Genomic DNA, 21,579 nt, shown 5'->3' with positions numbered 1-21,579 from the left:
TTATTGTCAACAGTGTTTTATTTATACCTACAAAAGAAAACAAGATGGTATCAAAAGGACAATTTACAAACTAAGAATAGTAACATAGCTCTTAGCATCCTGTGCCTGCTGAACATCACACATCTACAAATCTTTCAAGTCTTAACGCAACAGGAATGTGTTCAGAGACCAGCAAGAACGTGAATAGAGCACTGATCCCAAGCAAAAGCCACCAACCTTTTAGATGAGAAAAGTCCACACAATGGATTGTTAGGAATTGGGGAGAAGCAGCCCCACAGCTTAATATTGAAATCCCTTCCCTAAATGAGTTTCAACCATGACTGCAATAACAACTAGCATCACATAAGGACTCTTCTGCTCATGTTCTGAAGCAAAGGCAGAACCTGAATTATGAGTGACAGAGAAGCAGAAGAGTTACTCTAAAGCTATAAAGGAAAAACTCTGCTAAATTTCAATTGTGCTCAGGCCACAATTGCTTTTGAGATTTGGAATATGCTGTTATTTTGACTTACGACATCATCCCTGGTGGAAAAAGGGAAGCAAGCAGCTGACCAAGTAACGGTTGCCCAGAGACCCTTCCCACAAAGGGATGCTTTAAGACCTGCAAGAGAGTAAGTGGGACACCCCTTGTGGTGGCACCTGTTTAAAAACAATCAAAAAAATATCTAGAATGGACTGGTCAGTGCTTAGACCAAAAAATAATTTTTTTTTTTTTTTTGGGCAGGGGGTGAGGGGGCACTTTGGTTTTAAAAGCACAGAGCAGTTTTGCCAAGTGTTCCTGTGCCTACCATCCTCCCTCAGCCTCAACTTCTCGAAGAAGGGGAAAAAAAGTACAGTTAAAGAAGAAAATGTATGTGTGGGGGGAGGGGGAGACACGTGGAAGTTCTTACATGCGTACATTTCAGCTTCTGCTGACAACCTACCTGTATGTTGCACATTCAACCATACTTTTCAGAACCCCTCAGAAACCATCCCTTCTCTCCCTGAAGAATTTTAAAAGAAAAACAAAACGAAAAAAAACCTCAAGTATTTAGATATTACAAACCAGCAAGCACCCTCAGGCCTTAGCCAAAGAATGCAGTGGAGCCTTCCCCCTTTAACTACATTGTTAATGAACAATACCAATAATAGCACAAAAAATTAATAGTCCAACACTGGATATGGAAGAGGGTTCTGGGGCTGTCTGATCTCCCTGTCCTGTTACAGTGAACACAAGGGCAGAAAATTCCTTCTAGGCCCATGTGCTACGGAAGTGTCAGTAAAACAGTATCACTATCAAGGGGACAAACTCACCTACCTTCAGGAAGAAGAAAAGTGAGGACTTAGGCTTTAGTCCTCTGTAACTTTTCTTAAGCACTACCTACCTGTAAAAAGCTCAGTGTAAAAGGATGCTGAAGAAAAGTTGCATCCAAAAGCTGTTACAAAGCACTGCAGAGAAGAGTATGAAGAGAATTAAGAGCTTTCTTAACAGACCCCCAAAGGTTCTTTATTCAAGATCATTTGGCCAAAAGGGCTGAGTGGCTAGCAAAGAGGTGCTTTTATTCTAGCTCTACAGATACTGAGTTTAAAAAGAAAATTTGCCACTGAGTATATTGTTTATAATTAAAGGTGGTTTTTATACTGCAGGTGAATGCATACTTAACTGGTTATTTACCTGGTTACTAAATTTTCAGTGAGCATTTATGTTCATTCTGCTCAGAGCAGCTATCTAGCTGGAAAATGAATTTCACAGATGGTCCCTGGTTATGTGGGGAAGAAAAATAGGCAGCTTCCACCCAGATGCTGAGATGCTACATTTAACCATCGCAATAAACACTTGGGGTTTGTAATTTAAAAGATACACTTAAAAAACTCAAAAATTCAATGTCTAACCAGACTAAAATGGTTATTTTTCAGTAACTGGGAAGGAGCAAGGCAGAATATAAGGGGGACAAAACCAATTAGGAATTTTTTTAAACTGTCAAATGCACTTAACAAGCAATCAGCCAAAATGACAATGGCAAAGCACTGTCTTAAAAACTCATCAGGCCTGAGGAACATTAAAAAGCATTACAGAAAATGTGCAGGGAATTCCCTCTTGGTTTTCTAACCCAGTAATGAGAGCAACCTAAAGCACAGATGCCATCTTCTTCTGCAGAATTCAACCCTCTACCCTCCCCCCTACCCCCCCAACTCAGGACAACAAAAAAATGGGCTCCCACAAAAGGGCCTAATACCTTACTTTTTCTTTGAAGATGAAAAATAGCTCAAGTATCCTCAACATGCAAGAAGTTGGGGGGGGGGGGGGAAACTCTTCCAGTCGGCTATATGTATATGTTTTTACAAAATCTGTTATTACAGACTGGATCATTTTGGCGGACAGAAGAAACCTGGCAGTGAAGTCTAACTAATCTGCATGAAAGACAAATCACAATGGTTGGGGGAAAAAAAGAAAAAAGAAAGAAAAGGGGAAGAGAAAAAAAAGGGGAAGAGAGCGTTCCTTTAAATGTAGTAAGTCTGCACAAGTCACTACCACTCAAGTGGTTTCATTTACGTGAAGGAGGAGGGGGGGGGGGGGGGGGGGGGGGTATTGGTAGGCGGTCTGCCCCATGTAACCTATCATATTGGTAGCTCCCGGAGGCTGTGCAAACTGTTGTGACATCAGTGGCTGTGGCTGCTGCCCAGACCGGCCTATCCCACTAAACTGCTGGCTAGAGCTCTGTGAACTTCTCCCGGCTGAGCTGGTGCTACTGGCCCCGTAAGTGCCGGCGCCATATTCCTGGGCTGTATAGCCACTGGTGCCATAAGCAGCTGCCCCATAGGTGCCTTGACCGTAGGTGTATTGGCCTGCTTGTGCTCCAAAGGCAGAATTTGGACTTCCATAGCCACTGCCGTTAGCATAACCGGCTCTATCGGTTTCACTACGATCCCGATAGCTCGCAGAGTCTCTCCGGCCACCATCCTTGACTCCTCGAAGCCTCCGGTCACACTCATCCTGATACATCAGATTGGGATTGTTGGCTGAAGAAGTGGTCCGGTATCGAGAACGACCTCCTGAGGGGAGGACACGAGGTATTTTTAATGCCAGATACAGAATCCAAACATAACCAGATGTAAAAAGCCGTATGAGGCACGGAAGTATTCAACCTTCTTTCTGGACCTTTAGCTAGGCCAGCCTCCAAATCAGTTACTTTAAAACTTATACCCATAATCTGATTCCTTAACAGGACATTCTCAGAAGAATGGTGAACAGTCAAGGTCATTCAACTTCTCCCTTTGAGAAATTACCAAGAAACACAATCTTCAAAATAAACGAACAATGTAAAGAAGTTTAGGTGACTTACCACAGGTTAAAAAACAAAGACAAGCCCCTAAGTTTGGACCACCCTACCCGGACCCTCTACTAGTACACAGTGCTTCTCAGATGTTGCTTTGTGGACCTAACTTCATCGGAATTACCTCACAAGTTTTGGGATCCTAGGCTCAATTCCAAACCCACTTAAAAAACAAAACCTTGTTATTTAAGAAACTTCTCAGGTAATTTTAACAGCTTCAGCATGCAGTAAGTTTGGGACAAAGTAATACCAAACTGGTAGTCAAGAAGCTCCGATCCTAGAATATTTTGCAACTATCCAATTTTCAGATCCATTAACTACGCCTAAGACCATAAAATGGTGTAAAATTACTATCTCTTAACCTCAAAAACTGAAAACCTAATATACACTGAGGCCTTTGAAGGTATTAAAAGCAACCGGAATTCAGCTTAATTCTGAACATGCACCATGTACTTCAAAACACAAAGGTCAGTTTTATTATTACCATCTACGGATACTGGGATGCAAAAGGAGGACAATGACAGCCCCCCCCGCCAATGGTCTTACTTAGAAGAGATCATGAAAAACTACTAATCACTGCCCCCGTTATTAAGCAACATACTCAAAAGCCTTCACAGGACTTGGGGGGGGGGGGGAAAGGCACAATGAGCACAAAAAGATACCTTGGCAGTACCTGGAGAACTCCAGGACTTACCCTTACCCCCTCCTCCGCCGCCTCCTCTGTGGTCCACCAACTGCATCAGTTTTGGATTGATAGCCTGATTAGCCTCTTCCAGCACTTTGATCAGCTCTCTGGCCTGCTTTAGGTTCCCTGGGGTGAAGAAGGTGTAGGCGGTGCCCTTGTTGGTGCTACGGGCTGTTCGGCCAATACGGTGCACATAATCCTCTGAGCTGTTTGGATAGTCATAGTTGATCACAAACTTGACATCTTCCACATCTTCAAAGCCAACGGTGAGTCAGTTGGTAGGGTGATGTGGCAGGGAAAGAGAAGGTAAAGGACATGCCAACAACAGGTGGGAAGCACGAATGCAGATGACAGCAAGAGGAAAGAAAATTAAGTTAGTAACCACTCTGAACAGGAACAAAAAAAGACTTATCCCAACAGAGTAAAAGAGGATTAATGATTCTTGGGACATGCACAGGAAGTGGCATCTTTATCAGCTGTAAAATCCTAAGGGAATCCCATCCAACCATCCAAACTCCTGCCTCTTCTTTATTTTAACCAATATACCGGCAGGCACCGTCTCGAATTCCAGTTCCTTTTCAAAACTGGGAATGTAGAAGGTAAGTGGTACCACTGATAAGGTACAAGGTCAAATTACTTCTACTCTGTTGGGAGAAGCCTGGCAAAATCTACCAGTAATATAACAAACTTACCTTTAAACCAGTCACAGAGCAAAATGAAAAAAGAAACTTCATATACTTTATTACTACATTTTCAAGGAAACTTAATTGAAATACTTAGATTAAAAAATGTTTGCTCTCATACTTAAAAAAACTCATCAGAGCCAAAGTTAAGTACACACCTATTTTCCTTTGCAGAATCATCCAAATTATCTTTCCCCTTTCAATTACCGCAAGAGCACATTACACTAAAATTTCACTGTACTACCAAGCCCAGCTCTGCCAAATGAGGTTTGTTTTTTTTTTTGCTCAACTCAAGGTTATTTCAACTCAGTACTTGCTTCAATATTGAAGATTGTCTACATAACCTGGGAAATTAAATAGCCAAAGAGGGTGGGAAAAACCATGAAACCTTGAGACACAGTTTAATGTTCTATCCACTGCTGGGAATTGGGTTGAATAAACCTCCTAATGCTTAAAGTATGTAAATGTTAGTGTAATGCTTTCAGCTAAATGTATATTTTTACCTACTTAAACAAACAAATCTAATATAACAAAGAATCCTAATGTTTTGTGGAAAAAAATCTGCATTTTACAAAGAATATTCAGAAAATATCCTAGATAAAACACAGATTTTTGTGATATAAATAATTAAAAAACATTCTCTGTTTGTTACCAGACCGATGCACACTCCCTCCTCCTTTGGGAAACCGCTGCAGCCGATCCCGTCTCTTTGCCTTTTATTTTTGGCGGCCTCCTTTCGAAAACTCCGCCTTCTGACACGGGACCACTGGAGCGCGGGGAGCATGCATCAAGGGTCCGTGGCAGTGAGAAGTCCCCACACACGCTCGCTCTGTGAACTGGCTTAGATGCTTCTCTGTAGCCCCATTTGGTTGCCAAGCGCCGGAGAACCTGGGTTCGGGTAAAAATTTCAGGTCCTCCAACGCCTCCCCCAAGGATAATTGGGGTGATTGTAGAAAAAAATAATTAATAAAAAAATGTAAGTTACATCCAAAGGGTCAGACTGCATCTATTGCCCAGACTGGATTAATTTCAGGGGAAAGGGGAGATGATTAAAAAAAAAAAAAATTCAGCTGTTATAAAGGGCCTGTGAAGAAAGGGGCATTATGTCTGTTTCTTATTACAATAAAGGCTCCTCAGTCTTTACTGACCCCTAAAGTCCTGAAATCACACCAGAAAGACGAGAAGGCAGTTATCACAGGGGGCAGCGTGAGTCTCCGGCTAGAGTCGTTGATGTAACAAAGGAAAAACAAAAATGCACAGGGCCAGGATGGATGGAAGGTGGGGGGATGGGAAATTATGCTCCATGGCCACATCTTCAGAGCTAAGATAATGCTCCTTAGTCAGTCCCATGGTGTCTGACCACAGGCGGCAGAGCAAGCTGAGACTGCACTGAATGCACAGAAGTGTGCTTTCCTAGCAGAAAGCACTGGGGATTGGAGTCAACAGCTCAGAAACTAAGACTTGGGAATATTTCTGGAGGGGTTCAATAGGGAACAGACACGGTGCCAGTTCTTCATACTAGAAAGATGTCCTGTGTGTATACACAGAGAGCTGGCTGAGGGCACACAGGAGCAAGCGCAGAATTTTTCTCCAGTCAAGCCTGCCCTGATGTTATCTGCGCACTGCCACAATATTATCTTGCTGCCTTTAGAGAAGATGCTGTAGCAGGGTAAGAAATTGAAAAGTTAGTGTTTTGGCCAGCTGCCTAGGATAACAACTTTTTGTCTGACAAGCCCTAGGACATGGCCTGAATATCCAATCACTAATTGGGAGGGACTGAAACTAGCCAATAGGCTCATCTAGAGCTGCTTCGGGCCAATGTAGATTTGCCTCGGCCATGTACTGAGTGATCTGCAGCTGATATCAAAGCTTCTGTTAAAAAACAAAACAAAATAAATTCAATACTTTTATTTTCACAGTGTGTAGTTTAAACAAAAAAAAGGAAAAATTAAAACTATCCCAGTGGAAAGGGAATAGTGGCTTCCTGAGGATGACTATCATAAAACTATGGGAAGTGAAGAACTTACCTGAAGGGAACATTTAAGAGGCCATCGCTCGACAGGAAGTGAAAAAAGGCCTGGTGACTCAGCTGAAAATTGCACCCCTGTCTGTGAGGTAGAAGCCTTCACTTTCCAGGATCTTGTAGGACCTTGGTCAGCATTCTGCCATTTTGGTGGGTTTTCCCCCTCCTTTTGATTTTTACAAGGCAGCAAACAAAGGGGCCCAAAACAAGCACTGATGCTGAGTAACAAGAAACAGACTCAGGTACCTTCCCTCTCCCCTCACTTGGATGAGTGGGGGTGGGATGAAGAGTCTAAATTATTCTAATGGTAGCCAATTGATTTGGTTTAGAAATGCAGGGGGAAAAGGAACAAATATTTTTAATTGTCTAGGCAAGATGCACAAAGAAGCTACCAGCACATAGCAAGCCTGTTTAAAAACCACCATCACTGAAAGCTTTTGTGTAAACTGCTTTCAGGCCGCAGCCTCTTCTCCCAACAGGCCCGAGTTCTAACCACACAGATTCAGACATGACCTCAGAGGGCACAGACAAGTTTCAGTCATGGCTGCAGGTCACCACCTCTGAAGGAGGGAATGATGAGTGCAATGTATAGAAAGCCTTCATTCTTTTATATTCCAGTTGAACACTTATCCTCTTTATGTTAAGTATTACAAGGGAATATGGCACTTCTCACCTTATTGGGCAAGAAATTAAATACCTGTCAATAATTTTAAAATATCTTTGTAATAGAGAAAATGTCATCTTTTTCTAATATAAAGTTTTGAATTATACCTGTTTACCTCAGAATAACGGGATAAAGTACCACAAAATGGTTCTATAAATCTCAAATCATAATGGGTGGAAAGCTCCAGAAGAACACGAGCTTCAAATGAAGTTCTTAAATTGGAAAACAGCACATGGATGATAGGAACATGGGTGGGAAGAGGGGATAGCTGAGTGTCCATGATAATTTTACGCCAATAAATAAAATCGGGCAGTGCAGATTTAATTGCTGAATGATAACATATTTATAGACTTATTAAATCCCAAGGATATATTACGTTAGCATTTATGGAATTGGACTTCCACATACATATCTAGTACAGATAGACTGGTATAGGGAGAACAACAACTGCAGACTCTAGCATCTAATAGCTAGGTTTAATCAGGCTCATTCTATCCAGCCAGAATGCAGAATAAAACCAGGAAGAGGCTGAGCTGTCCGACTGAGTGTCTCCTGTCCCTCTAACTGAATAGTCATGCCTAAGCCTTGCTGCAGACCAAAGCCTGTTTGTCAGGAGCAGGAAGAGACTTTGAAAATAAAAGGAAAAAAACAAAACAAAACAAAACAAAAAAAACCAAGGTTAAAAAAAGTTGTGAGGGGGAAAAAGTCACACTTTGTATTCTTCTCTTTTAAATATCTAACCACATGTATATACAACTCTAATTTGAAATGACAAACAAATCTTTAAACCAAAAGATACATATACCATTGACAGAGACACCTATCTATACAAACCTAGCCCACGGGAGGCTACATCTGTGGCAATGAGGATGGGAGCCTTTCCCGAACGGAACTCTGTAAAACAAGCACAGGAGAAGGGAATGATGAGTGCAGTGCAATGTATAGAAAGCATTCATTGTTTTGTATTCTTTCATCCTCTAAAACAGGCTTGCTGTGTGCTGGTAGCTTCTTTGTGCATCTTGCCTAGACAAGTAAAAGGCCAAGTTGAAGCCAACTTGAAAGCCAAGTTATACAATCAAAGCTAAGTGATTATCTTTATAAAATGACCATACAGGGCGCCTGGGTGGCTCAGTTGTTTAAGCGACTGCCTTCGGCTCAGGTCATGATCCTGGAGTCCCTGGATCGAGTCCCGCATCGGGCTCCCTACTCAGCAAGGAACCTGCTTCTCCCTCTGACCCTCCCCCCTCTCATGTGCTCTCTCTCTCTCGTTCTCTCTGTCTCAAAAAAAAAAGAAAAGAAAAAAGACCATACAAACATTCCTAGCTATCTAGCCTTTTTATTTTAGCATGTTAAACTTCAAATAATGGTGTCAGAACATGCCAAACTCTTTTAAAAATTCAAGAAAAATAATACTTCTTTGAAAATAAAATCTTTATTATACTTTTAATAGAGAAACAAGAGACAAAAACTACCTTTAATAATGAAATACTATTAAAACTGTGTAGCAATTTGTAACAAAATTAAAATGAGCTAGAATTTTTCCCCCTTAAATTATGACACCAAAGTTATCTTCCAAATGAAATAAAACCAAAAGTAGGGGTCAGGGGAGGAAGCAAGTTTAAAGATGTGAAATCAAAGGAGAAGTGCTACTTTCCTCTGTGAAATAACAGAAATTATGTATATTAGTCTCTGCCCCCAAGTCCTGGCCCTGAGTTCCTAAAACCCTTGTACACAGAGATGCTAGGGAAATCTTTTATTCCTAGTCTTTGACCTTGCCTGGTTCCTGACACGGAGACCCCAAGTCCCTCAGAACTTCCTGAGTGATGGGAGTATCTTTTGTGCTGAGGTACTACTTGGTGGAATCCCGGAGAGCTTGAGGATGGGGGCTCGTCACCAGAAAGACCAAGCCATGACTGTAAGAGCTTGGAACATCTTGGGCATCTGCCTCTGGCTCAGGTCATGATCCCAGGGTCCTGGGATCGAGCCCCGCATCAGGCTCCCTGCTCCGTGGGAAGCCTGCTTCTCCCTCTCCCACTCCCCCTGCTTGTGTTCCCTCTCTCGTTGTGTCACTCTCTGCCAAATAAATAAAATCTTAAAAAAAAATCCCAAAAGTAGGGGCACCTGGGTGGCGTAGTCCATTGAGTGTCCAACTCTTGGTTTTGGCTTGGGTCGTGATCTCAGGGTTGTGAGACTGAGCCCTGCATAGGACTCTAAGCTCAGCACAGAGTCAGCTTGAGATTCTCTCTCCCTCTCACTCCCCCTGCTCGCCTGCTCTAAAATAAATCTTAAAAAACAAAAACACCTCCAAAAGCATAGAGTTTGGCGAGCTCTCCAGGCTGATGAACATTAGATCAGAACGTTAACAAGGACAAGACCTTATTAAATACAGGAAGGGTGGTCTAAGTTATGAAAAATAGTTTAAATAGGCAGCATTATGGACCTTCAAGGACAATAGAGATATGCTAAAAAATGCCCCTAATACTCAATTACAGAGAGCATAGTTAGGCAAACTCTGACCTATGGATCAAATCTGGCAATATTTATTTTTATTATTTTACTTCAACACAGCAAGGCTCTTTCTTTACATATTGCCTATGACCATCTTTTTCTGCTACAACATCAAAGCCGAACTACTGTGACATAACCACCGTACAGTCTGCAAAGCAGAAAACATTAACTTTTTTTTTAAAAAAGATTTTATTTATTCATTTGAGACAAAGACAGACGAGAGAGCATGAGCAGGGGAGAGAGGCAGAGGGAGAAGACTCCCCGCTGACCTGGGAGCCTGATGCGGGGCTCGATCCCAGGACCCCAGGATCACGACGTGAGCTGAAGGGAGATGCCTAACCATCTGAGCCACCCAGGCGCCCCGAAAATATTTACTTCTTGACCCTTTACAGAAAGTCTGCCCATCCCTAAAACAGAGTATGGACAGTGTTTACTTTTGAACTCACCATTAAGTACCCAATCTCTTTCTGGTTGACTCTTGTCTCCATGGATACACATAGCTGGCCAACTGTCAGAAGAAAAGTGACCAATATTTCAGAAATTTTTAAAAGAGTAAAACTAAACTTTAAAAAGAAGAGCTACCACACGGAATTGTGAAGGTTTATTAAGCTACGTGAATAGATGACTGTGTCCATCCAAAGAGCAAAGTGCATGACAGGTATTACTGAAATAGTAATACAACATTCATTATACCAATCCAGAAATTCCTACTGAACTATAAATATACAACCTGTGGCTAATTACCTCCGTGCAGTACTCACCCATCTCTGCGCATCCTTCGAGTGAGGTCATCACATCGTCTCTTTGTCTCTACAAATATTATTGTCTTATTTTCTTTCTCAGCCATTATTTCCTCCATGAGTTGGATCAACCTGAAAACAAGACCAGCAAAAACGCACGCATTCAGAGTAGACCTCCCTATACATTATGTAGAAGCTATGTCTACAATATCAACTCCCCAAAACTACAGTACTTTCTTTTCACATTTTCTATACAGCTAATAACTATTCGAGCTGGGATTTAATTCTAAGGATCCAGAATCCTTCCTTGTAACCACAATGCTCTGGAAAATGAGATAAAGAATGGATAGTTGGAAAGCTAGTAATGCTTTTAATGTTCTGGGGCCTCAAAAAATTTCAGACTTCTTCAATGCTTTAACTCTGGGAGGATTATTAGGAAAGGTTTAACAGCATTATCAAAACAACAAAATCTCTCTTACTTGTGGTCTTTTTCACTTTCCATGCAGACATCCACAATCTGGAGGATGTTGTGGTTGGCACTCAACTCCAGATTGCCCACGTTGATCTGGGTGTAATCACGAAGGAAATCCTCTGCAAGCTGTCTTACTTCTTTTGGCCAGGTTGCACTCCACATCAATGTCTGCCTATCAGGCTACCAGGAAAAGAAAGGCTTTCTTTTAGGCTAAGGAACCATGACAGGCAATGAGCATAAAGACAGGGTATCATCAGTTTTACACACCCTGATTTGGTCCACAATTTTACGGATCTGAGGTTCGAAGCCCATATCAAGCATCCTGTCCGCCTCATCCAATACAAGGTAAGTACATCGGCGAAGATTTGTCTTTCCTGACTCCAGGAAATCTATCAGGCGCCCAGGAGTAGCTATACAGATCTCAACACCTGTAAAACAAAACCAAAGATGTAGCCACTTAAGAAGTCTCTACATACACTGTCCAAGCCTCAGCATACTAAGAAGCACCAGCTCTGGTGGTTGCATTCGATACTGCAGAGCACTAGCTAAATCTTAACATAATACTTGGAAAAGCATGACGTAAAGAGATTTATGTATAATCATCCAATCTCCACCAAGTTTAAGTCTCTGTGTTAAACATTCCTTTAATAGCAGTTTAACCATACCTGAGAATTTCTAAGCTCCTGAAATACTGATTTTTTTCCCAATAAGAACCCACTATTTCCCTCTCCAACTTCATTCATAAAAATTGGTAAAATGAGAAAAATTATTAATTCTTACGTTTTTGTTTTTTTAAATTACCTCTCTCCAAATCTCGAATCTGAGGACCTTTAGGAGCCCCTCCATAAATGCAAGTACTCTTCAATCTAGAACATTTGCCATAGTCATCAGCCACCTGCTGTACTTGCTGGGCAAGCTCTCTGGTAGGAGCCAGAACTAGACACTGAAACAAACACACATGTTTAAGACACCTATCCCAAGTTAAAAAAGAAAAAAAACAAAAAGGTTTTCTAAATTCTTTTTCTATTGTCTAACCTGGTACTTTAAAATTATATGAGGGGGTGGGGAAGGCAGAGAGTTTAAGACAGTACACTGGAGTGTGGCAAAAAACAGAGTATTTAGCATGTGAACTGATGGGTCTTTTTTTTTTTTTTTAAGATTTTATTTATCTATGAGAGAGAGAGAGAGCGCACATGAGAGGGGGAGGGTCAGAGGGAGAAGCAGACTCCCTGCCGAGCAGGGAGCCCGATGCGGGACTCGATCCAGGGACTCCAGGATCATGACCTGAGCCGAAGGCAGTCGCTCAACCAACTGAGCTACCCAGGCACCCAGGTTTACTTTTGATACACGATTCATTCATTATAGTCTGTGTGCTATTTAAGTGGATTTACAGATTGCATTACACCTAGGGGTTTTTTTGTTGTTTTTTTAAAGATTTTATTTATTTGAGAGAAAGAGAGAGCATGAGAGAGGGGAGGGTCAGAGGGAGAAAGCAGACTCCCTGCTAGGCAGGGAGCCCAATGTGGGACTCGATCCTGGGACTCCAGGATCATGACCTGAGCCGAAGGCAGTCGCTTAACCAACTGAGCCACCCAGGCTCCCCAGCATTACCTCGTTTTAACTAAACAACTCTCACAAAATGAACAAGTAGCTTTAACCATGGATCAAATATTAAGAAAAAACCAAATGAATAAGGAAATAGCAAAGCAGACACTTTTCTGACTTCTAGTTTAAGCTTTTAGCCAGACACATTAGGCAAAAACAATGACTTATACACAATCAAAACAACACAAAATTACAACTCTTTGAAACAGGTTATCATATACACTGTTAACAACACATCCTGGTCTGTGTACAGATCCATGAGATATTAGCTAACAATAATGAAGCTAATTCTATTAGCCATATGGAATATATTTCATACTGCAAAGTAATGTATTATTCTTTCTGTGAATATTTTGAGACACACTGTAATAATGTACCTATCTGTAAAAACACAGCAAATGCAAGCTCAATTTTTTTTTAAGATTTTAAGTAATCTCTACACCCATCATGGGGTTCCAACTCACAACCCTGAGCTCAAAAGCTGCATACTCTATTGAGCCAGTCAGGCACCCCTTGATTCTTAAAAAACAGGTTAAGAATATATTAAAAATGTTTCATAACCACTACGCACATTTTATAGAAAGTAGCGTTAAAAGTGAAAATAATCAAACCAGAAAACCATACTGCCCTTTGTTAAACATTTACAAAAGTATTACTTAACCACAAAGAATACACATCCTAAATCTGACTTACATACACATGGCAGGGACATCATTTCATACTTCCTTATTCCTCACAGCATCATCAAGCAATTCAAAACTGTATCTGAATTTACTGCAGAGTAAATGCAGTAGTATGAAATAATATGAAGGCCGTACTCATAGTGGTTAAGAGTAAGACTAGTTCAAATTCAAACTCAGCCACTTAACAGCTGTATGACTTTGGACTAGTCATTTAATAGCACTGTTACCAAAATTTTATCAGTAAGATGAGGATAACATCATTTCTACATATGGAGGGTGGGTTTGAGAATGAAATCTGAAATCACATGCAAAGCACAGTGCCTGAAACACAGTTATCTTTAAATTGTGGTTATTTTTAGAATTATAAACACACTTACAATCGGGCCATCTCCCCTTTCCAGGTATGGCTGGTGGTTAATATGGACAATTGCAGGCAGCAAATGGGGGGGGGGGGGGGGGGGGGGGGAGAGAAAGAACAACAATCTTATTCCAAAACTAAGCCATTATCCTAAATTATCACAGTTAATTGATAATGCCTAACCACAAAAGTGAAAACAGAACTCATAACTGTTACACATTTTGTGCAATGTAAATTAGAACACAAAATACTCGCACACATTTCCCATAGCTAAGAAACCTGAAATATTACCTACACTATCTGAATTATAATTTTCTAAGAATTAAGAATTAACAGGATAATCAAAATAGCAAAGTAAGTTACCACAATGTTAACATTCCCTTGCTGGTACGTACCGCCAGTGTCTTCCCAGAGCCAGTCTGAGCGATGCCCACCATATCTCGGCCACTGAGAGCCAAGGGAAATCCCTGGCACTGAATCGGAGTTGGTTCTGTAAAGTGCTGATCCATCAACACATCCATTACATATTCTGTTAGGAAATAGATGTCAGTGCTTTTAGGTAAAACTAAGGACACAGCCAACAGAATTCTTTTTTTTTTTTTTTTTTTTTTAAGATTTTATTTATTTGAGAGAGAGCGAGCCAGCCAGAAAGAGAGCACAAGTGGAGGGGAGGGGCGGAGGGAGAAGCAGACTCCCCACTGAGCAGGGAGCCCGATGCGGGGCTCGATCCCAGGACCCTGGGATCACGACCCGAGCCGAAGGCAGACGCTTAACCGACTGAGCCACCCAGGCACCCCACAGCCAACAGAATTCTAAAACTGTTCAACTCATTGAAAGATTTACCCAGCTTCGTATCTCTCCAAGAGAAGTGCTGTTTCTTTCTTTAGTTACTGAATCTCTGACCTGCTGACTACTACCTCTCAGAGGACTGTTGCCTTAGCTATCTACCCTTCCCTTCAATACTTTAAAACCACTGCCCAAAAGTCTCTAACAGAGCATGGACATATGGCTGTTAGTCACATATTGTTTGTCAAGTTATACCCGGCTAGAACATAATTTCATTCTGTTTTCTAAAAGGTAGAGGCAAAACTAGGGGAAGATGAAAAACTCAAAGTTTTAAAACAAAGAACAGATAAGCATAAAAAATCTCTCATGCAACAATACAGCATTTACTTCCAGCCTTGAAGTTAATATTACTTTTTCTTTTTTAAGACTTTATTTATTTGACAGAGACAGCAAGAGGAAACACAAGGAGGGGGAGTGGGAGAGGGAGAGGGAGAAGCAAGCTCCCCACTGAGCAGAGAGCCTGATGCGGGGCTCGATCCCAGGACCCTGGGATCATGACCTGAGCCAAAAGCAGACGCTTAACGATTGAGCCAGCCAGGCGCCCCTAATATTACCACCTTTGTGAAAGGTTTCTACTTGCCTCTTCAACAAAATACTGAGCCTGAATCAAAACCTTTAAATAAGCCATTACCCATGTTTACCATTCAATAAAATTTAACAATTACAATCCTGGTTTGAAGAACACTTACGTGGGAAGTTAGCATGATGGAAGGCAAATACAGGTTTAGGACAAACATCTCCCCCCCTCACTGTAATTTCCTTCTTTCGGCGTAGTTCATCAACCTCATACTATGGAAGAAAAAGTAAAAAAACGAGTAAGTTATTCTAAACATGCAAAACTTTATGTTCCAGTCAAGCTGAACAATGATCTAATCTACAATTACACTGGAAAATACGTTTAATAACAGTTCTGATAGTGCTTTCATATATATTTAACTTCAACCAATTTGTAAGGATCCTCCCAACTTCTTGAGTCAATGAAGCAAGTGATAAGAGTTCTATTTTGCCCATGAGAAAACAGATACTCAGAAATATTAAAAGTAATTTGCCCAAGGTCAGAACTAGGAAGAGGGAGAAATAGTGGAACTTGGGACCAAGTGCTCTTGCCATCATACCTTTTTTTGAATGAGTAACCATTTCATGAGTAGAGTCCAAAATCATCACAATGAGATTTAAAAAAAAGAGAAGTATATTATGCCAATTTTTATTTTTTTTTTGAAAGATTTTATCTATTCAACAGAGAGAGAGCATGAGAAGGGGAGAGGGGGCAGAAAGAGAGGGAGAAGCAGGCTCAGGGAGCCTGACACGAGGCTCGATCCCAGGACCCTGGGATCATGACCTAAGCCGAAGGAAGACGCTTAACCAACTGAGCCACCTAGGCGCCCCTATGCCAATGTTTTAAACTTAACTTCGTAGATGAAAGGACGTGAACCTCATATACAGTTAAAATCTCATACATGACAAATTGGGAAGCATAGCCAATAAATGAGAACCAACAATAGATTAGGTATATATTTAAACTATTTCCTCCTTTGAGTACCAGTAATCTTACAAAGAATCTAACGAAATACCACACAAGAATAAAACATCTAACAGCTGTAAAGCCTGCCTAGTATGTCAACTCGGTCATTATTGTGTATAGAAAAAAAGGTAAATAAATCAATCAATCCCCAAAACTTACCGGAGTCAGCCTTGCCACTTCTGGATGCTCTACATAAAAATTCTTCTCAAACTTGGGGAGCTCACTCAAATCCCATTTCTTTTTACGTAAACGCTCCCCAGGATTACCAAATTTCTTCGGGGGAAGGCCACCACCACCTCTTGCACCAAATCTAGAAACATAAAAATTTTTAGTTTATTAGTATTTTAAAAGCAATATACCTTAGGTGGCATAAAAACAAGCAAAAGATTTTCTCTTAGGATACTACCAGCCCCCTCCAAAGAGTATTTTTTTATTCTCATTCAAAGGTATGGAGAAAATGTTTGTAAAACTTCCGTTACTATCCAGTAATTGTTACAGGTATGATAACAATAGGTGAAAAATTAAAAACTCCTATGTTTAGAAAAATATAGGGATTACAACCAGATTCTGGAATGACTGAAAAGGTGTGAATTTTTATTTTGCCTCTTAGGGATTATTTTGAACAATTTAACTTCTCTGTACCCATTTCTTATGTAGACATACTACCACTTATTTCAGAGACTGAGATGAAGTGCTTAAGAAAGTATCTGGCATAGTAAGCGCTCAGTACAAGTTAGCGTAACTGTATTCATTCAATGTTACTGTAGTAACTGTAGTAACCGTAGTTACTGTACCAGGTACTGTTTTTAGTGGTGATGGAGACATAAACTGGAAAAAAAAAAAAAAACAGAAGTCTCTATTCCTGTGTAATATTCAGACGTGTAGGCAAGGGAAGACATTAGTTTATGTTTAAAGGCAACAGTGTGGGCAGGTAAAAAAATATACTTCAAGCCAAGCTGCTCCACACTTGTAACAGTTTGTTGAACCTTCATCTAGATTGTGTGATAAGCATTCCTATTATCTGCTAATAAGGAAAACTAGGGCCCCTCTAAGACTAGGAGACTACTCTTCACCTTTAGTTTATGCTTGTGAATAGCCGAGAACTGACTTATGACCTCTTCATCTCCACCTTTACTTTCTTTTTGTTCCCAGGGAACTATATTAACTATAAATTTACCCAAAAAATATTAGTCCTATTTAAGGTTTTACTTAAGTTCATTCTTTTTAGTAATCTCTACACCAAACGTGGGGTTCAACCTCAAGATCAAGAGGCACCTGCTCCACTGAGCCTGCCAGGCACCCCTTATTTAAGGTTTAAAAAACTCAAACAAATTTAAAGCCAACCTTTGTTTTATCTAACATTCCTAACGGACAAGTTCAATTGGAATACAAATGACCACTAAGCGAACTTGCAATTTTCTAACTTTTCCTAGAACATGAAGATGGTCTTCATTTTTTGTATTTCAACCTATTAAGTGTGGGGCATTGTTTTGTATACAAGTATACACTTACACTGTTTTCATTCCGTTTCCTTACTCCCGAATTTGAATTTAACTTCCCTTTTCCACTCTAACCCACTCGTATCATCTTGCAGATGGTTCCACTTTATAACTGACAGGCAGTAGCTGTATTATTTTAAAGGGCCTCAATTTCCTGGAATTCAAAGTGATCCTAAAACTTACTCAGCTGGACATTTCTCTAAATACAAACATACAAAGACTGATGGTGGGAAATTTTCTTGGGACTACTGAGCATCTACACTCAATAGGTACAACTTGACGGATTCCATTTATACTACTTAACGGGTAAGAGAGATCAGGAATCAAAACAGAAGCAAAGAAATATACATATATTGAAGATACAGTATCAATGACATCTTCAACTTGCCCTCAGGCCCAAAGCTCAATACTGAATAGCAGACAGTCAAAGACCACCTGGATCAACCCCCCTTTACAAATGATGCAACTAACACAGATCTAAATAGGTAAGCCAAATCTTTAGATTGTCAGCTTAGTTTATAAAAATGTATGTGGTTCCTAGAAGGTGCTGTTTCAATGCTGCTCCTGCACTCCAAGGCTACCCAAACCTTAAACTAATGATCTACAAGAAAACAGAACTCTGGGGGGACGCCTGGGTGGCTCAGTCGTTAGGCGCCTGCCTTCGGCTCAGGTCATGATCCCAGGTTCCTGGGATCGAGCCCCACATCGGGCTCCCTGCTCGGCGGGAAGCCTGCTTCTCCCTCTCCCACTCCCCCTGCTTGTGTTCCCTCTCTGTGTCTCTGTCAAATAAAATCTTTAAAAAAAAAAAAAAAAGAAAACACAACTCTGGAAAGTAACATTCCTTTTAAGGCTTATTCAACAGAAGAGGTTTTTCCCATCTCCCTATTGCCTTGATTATTTAACCAAGACATATCATTCTACACTCCAGATATAATTTGAAACATGGGGTTCTTTAAAAATATGCTGTCTCCCACCATAATTAAAGCTTACCTCAATATTCAAGATAGCCTTTTACAGAATTTTTGAGCACATTCTTGCCATCCTTCAAAGATGCACATATCCTAATCCCTGGCATACTACACTGCTCATTAGATATTTTGATTGCTTTGCAATAAATGCAGCTCTGAAGATTCATATATTAACATGCAACATCATGCTAGTTTAAATGTACACAGCACATCACTTTTGGATTTTCCATGTACACACACAGACCTTTCATTCCCTTTTCAAAATAATAATCCATTTCAGCTCTGTAACATTAATACAGCAATTCAAATCATAAATGAAATTTCATGGCAAATGTAGAATTAGGACACAGATCTTATGAAAAAGTGCCATTGTTTGAAAAGAAGTTTTTCAAGCTTTAAAAAAAAATCATCTGATAGTCAATATGGGGTAAAGTATGGATCAGTAATTCACTTTTCAAATAATTTATTTTTATTGCTAAAACATATATATGGTTAAGTTATTCAACACCCACTGCGAAGAAATAAAACATTCAGTACCTTGGTAGCTCCCTGTGCCTATTTCAAGTTTACAAACCCCGTAACTATCACCTCCAATTTTGCTTTTTAGAGTCTTGTCCTATGTATCCTCATAGGTATTATCCTTTTACCATGACTCGCTTTTTCACTCCACATTTGAGTCATCCGTGTTGATGCGTGTTTTCTTTTCACTGCTGTATTGTATTCTACTGTATGAACACCCACACTTTACCAGAGACGAGCAGTTCCCAATACTGTCACAAACAGTGCTGGTATAAACATTTCTGTACATGAATGCTGGGGAACATGTACAAGGATTTCTCTAGGCTTTAGTGTATGGGGTATAAAGCTCAAGAGGAATTACTGGGTCATTTTCTACTAGGTAATGTCAAATTCTTTGTCATAAGTGGTTGCACTGAAATTCACTTTTAAATACAGCTATACTGTGAAACACTAAGCAAACATTCCACTTCTAGCCCTCCAAATTTAACACTACGATAAAATATTTTCCTTCCTAACAAGGTATAAACAAAGTAATCCTTTTTATTTTGTAATTCAAGTGATAATTGAGGTGCTTGTGACTAGAAGATCTGGGACTTCTGTATCTGAACCACAAAAGACAAAAATGTTTGGAGAAAATACCATTAACAGAACACCTACTACAAAGAGACAATTTCACATAGTGTCTTAATTCCCAAGAACAATGCAAAGTAAAGGCAATTACTTATGCCCATCTTCAGTTGAGAAAACAGGCTCACAAAGGTCCAGGATCTTGCACAAAGTCACATATGTTAATAACTGGCGTTCCATTACTTTTTATCCAAAGATAAGACGTTTATTACAAAAAGTAACAGCACAAACGAACATGAATCTCTTGAGTAACTTTTTCCTTTAACTGATGTTAAGATTTCAATCTCAGTATCTGGGAAGACTTCAGGTTTAATCTTGTTAACTTTCAACCGTGGCATTATCCCATCAAAAACTTTCTAGTCAGGCCGAGAAAACTCTACTACCCCAGTCCAACTGGAGAAAAGGAATATGGGGAGGAACCCTATAGCAAAAATAAAACAAAAACCCTCTCCCTCCTCAAATATGATCATTTAGACGGCAAACAATTCCACTGCTTTACTCTTCAATGTCGTTACCTGAAATACGACTAAAGGGGATCTAAAGATATATTTAAAAAACTAGAAATCAGCCTTTTGGTCTCGTTAGTTTCCAGTTCTATTAAGAGTGATCTCTGGCGACAGATAACGTAAGGGAAGCCATTTGGCGTCAAGATTTTCCCAGGCCGCATTCGAAGACCTCCTCCTCTTCTCAGCAGAACATCCGTGTTTTACAGATGAGCGCTGAGGCCTGGAGATCAAATGACTTGACCAAATCCGCCGGGCTCGAAAGCCGGGCAGCGAGGCGAGGCCCGGCCGGGTCTGCGGCGCCTCGCGCTCCCCGCCACGACGGCGGTCCGCAAGGAGGGGCTGGGGCGTCGCCAGGCCGCCGCCCCCCAGCCGGGTCACCCGTGATCCCGGGGCGCAGGCCCACCCGCAGACCCGCGCACCAAACCGCTATTACGTCCCAGGACGCCTCGCCTCCCGGAATCGGGGGCGTCGCTCCCAGGCCCGCAGTCCGTTCCAGGTCTCCCGCTCGGCGCAGGCTGCGGTCTCCTCAGGAAACCTTCCCCCCCACCCCCGGCCCACGCACACGCGAGGCCTTCCCTCTCCCCCTCCCCCCTTACCCTCCACGGTCACGATCCCGGTCCCGGTCCCCAAAGCCGCCTCCGCGCATGGTCCCAAACGGATAGAGATCTGGGAGCGGGGCACGGATGGCCGGGCTCGGGAGGGCCTGCGGCTCCGGTCTGGTGACGACCGATGGCGGCGGCGCCTCCGCTGTTGGGGCGGCGGCAGGCGCGGCGCTCTCTCGCTCCGACGCGCTGTCTCCCGTCGCAGACGCCACCGTCGCCGCCTCTCTCGTCGGAGACGGGAGCAAAACACAGAGAATCGGGGTTATAAAAACAGTGGGTAGGTTTGGCTACGCTCAAACCCGGCAGTGCCGTGGTTTAGGCGTCTCCTTCCTTCCCAGCGACTGCACAAAATGGCGGCCGGCCCTGAGACTGCTCCAGCTTAACGCTACGTACGTCGGAGACGATACGTAAACAGCGTCTTGGAATAGCCCGAGGGCTTGGCGGAGTAGTAAGGGTATTCTTGGAAGCATTTTACGTCAGTTGCGCAGACGGGTACATTTTGCAGTCCGTAGAAGAAAAATAAAGTACGAAGCGGGCGTAGAATTCTCGCGCCACCTGAACTAGAACGTGGGGTGGGGTGAGGGGAAGAGCCTCCGGTGCGACGTAACATTCTTTGCGTCGTTACCCGGCCCACTATTGCGAAGATGCGCAGTGTGCGTAACGCATTCTGTTTGGAGAATAGAGGATTTTGCCGGTTCCGAACCCGAGACGGAACGCGGGCCTCCTTGTGCAAGTTGCTTTGCAGACACAATAAC

The 21,579-nt window shown here is 41.6% G+C and overlaps 1 protein-coding gene across 1 annotated transcript; it reads right to left on the bottom strand.

Annotated features, from left to right (window-relative positions):
- DDX17 (DEAD-box helicase 17) lies at positions 1–21,174 on the bottom strand. The gene is given in 14 exon segments (XM_044915321.1): positions 1–2,564; positions 2,567–3,033; positions 4,009–4,251; positions 8,204–8,263; positions 10,324–10,385; positions 10,639–10,749; positions 11,097–11,269; positions 11,357–11,517; positions 11,891–12,032; positions 13,755–13,822; positions 14,133–14,264; positions 15,271–15,370; positions 16,263–16,413; positions 20,819–21,174. Coding segments are annotated over 14 exon segments (1,959 nt in total). The 5' UTR covers positions 20,869–21,174; the 3' UTR covers positions 1–2,525.
- Positions 21,175–21,579: the final 405 nt, after the last annotated feature.

Source organism: Neomonachus schauinslandi, chromosome 5 (assembly GCF_002201575.2).
Source record: "Neomonachus schauinslandi chromosome 5, ASM220157v2, whole genome shotgun sequence".
Classification (NCBI taxonomy): Eukaryota; Metazoa; Chordata; class Mammalia; order Carnivora; family Phocidae; genus Neomonachus; species Neomonachus schauinslandi.
The sequence above is the reverse complement of the archived record's forward strand: the minus strand, read 5'-3'. Positions and strand labels throughout refer to the sequence as shown.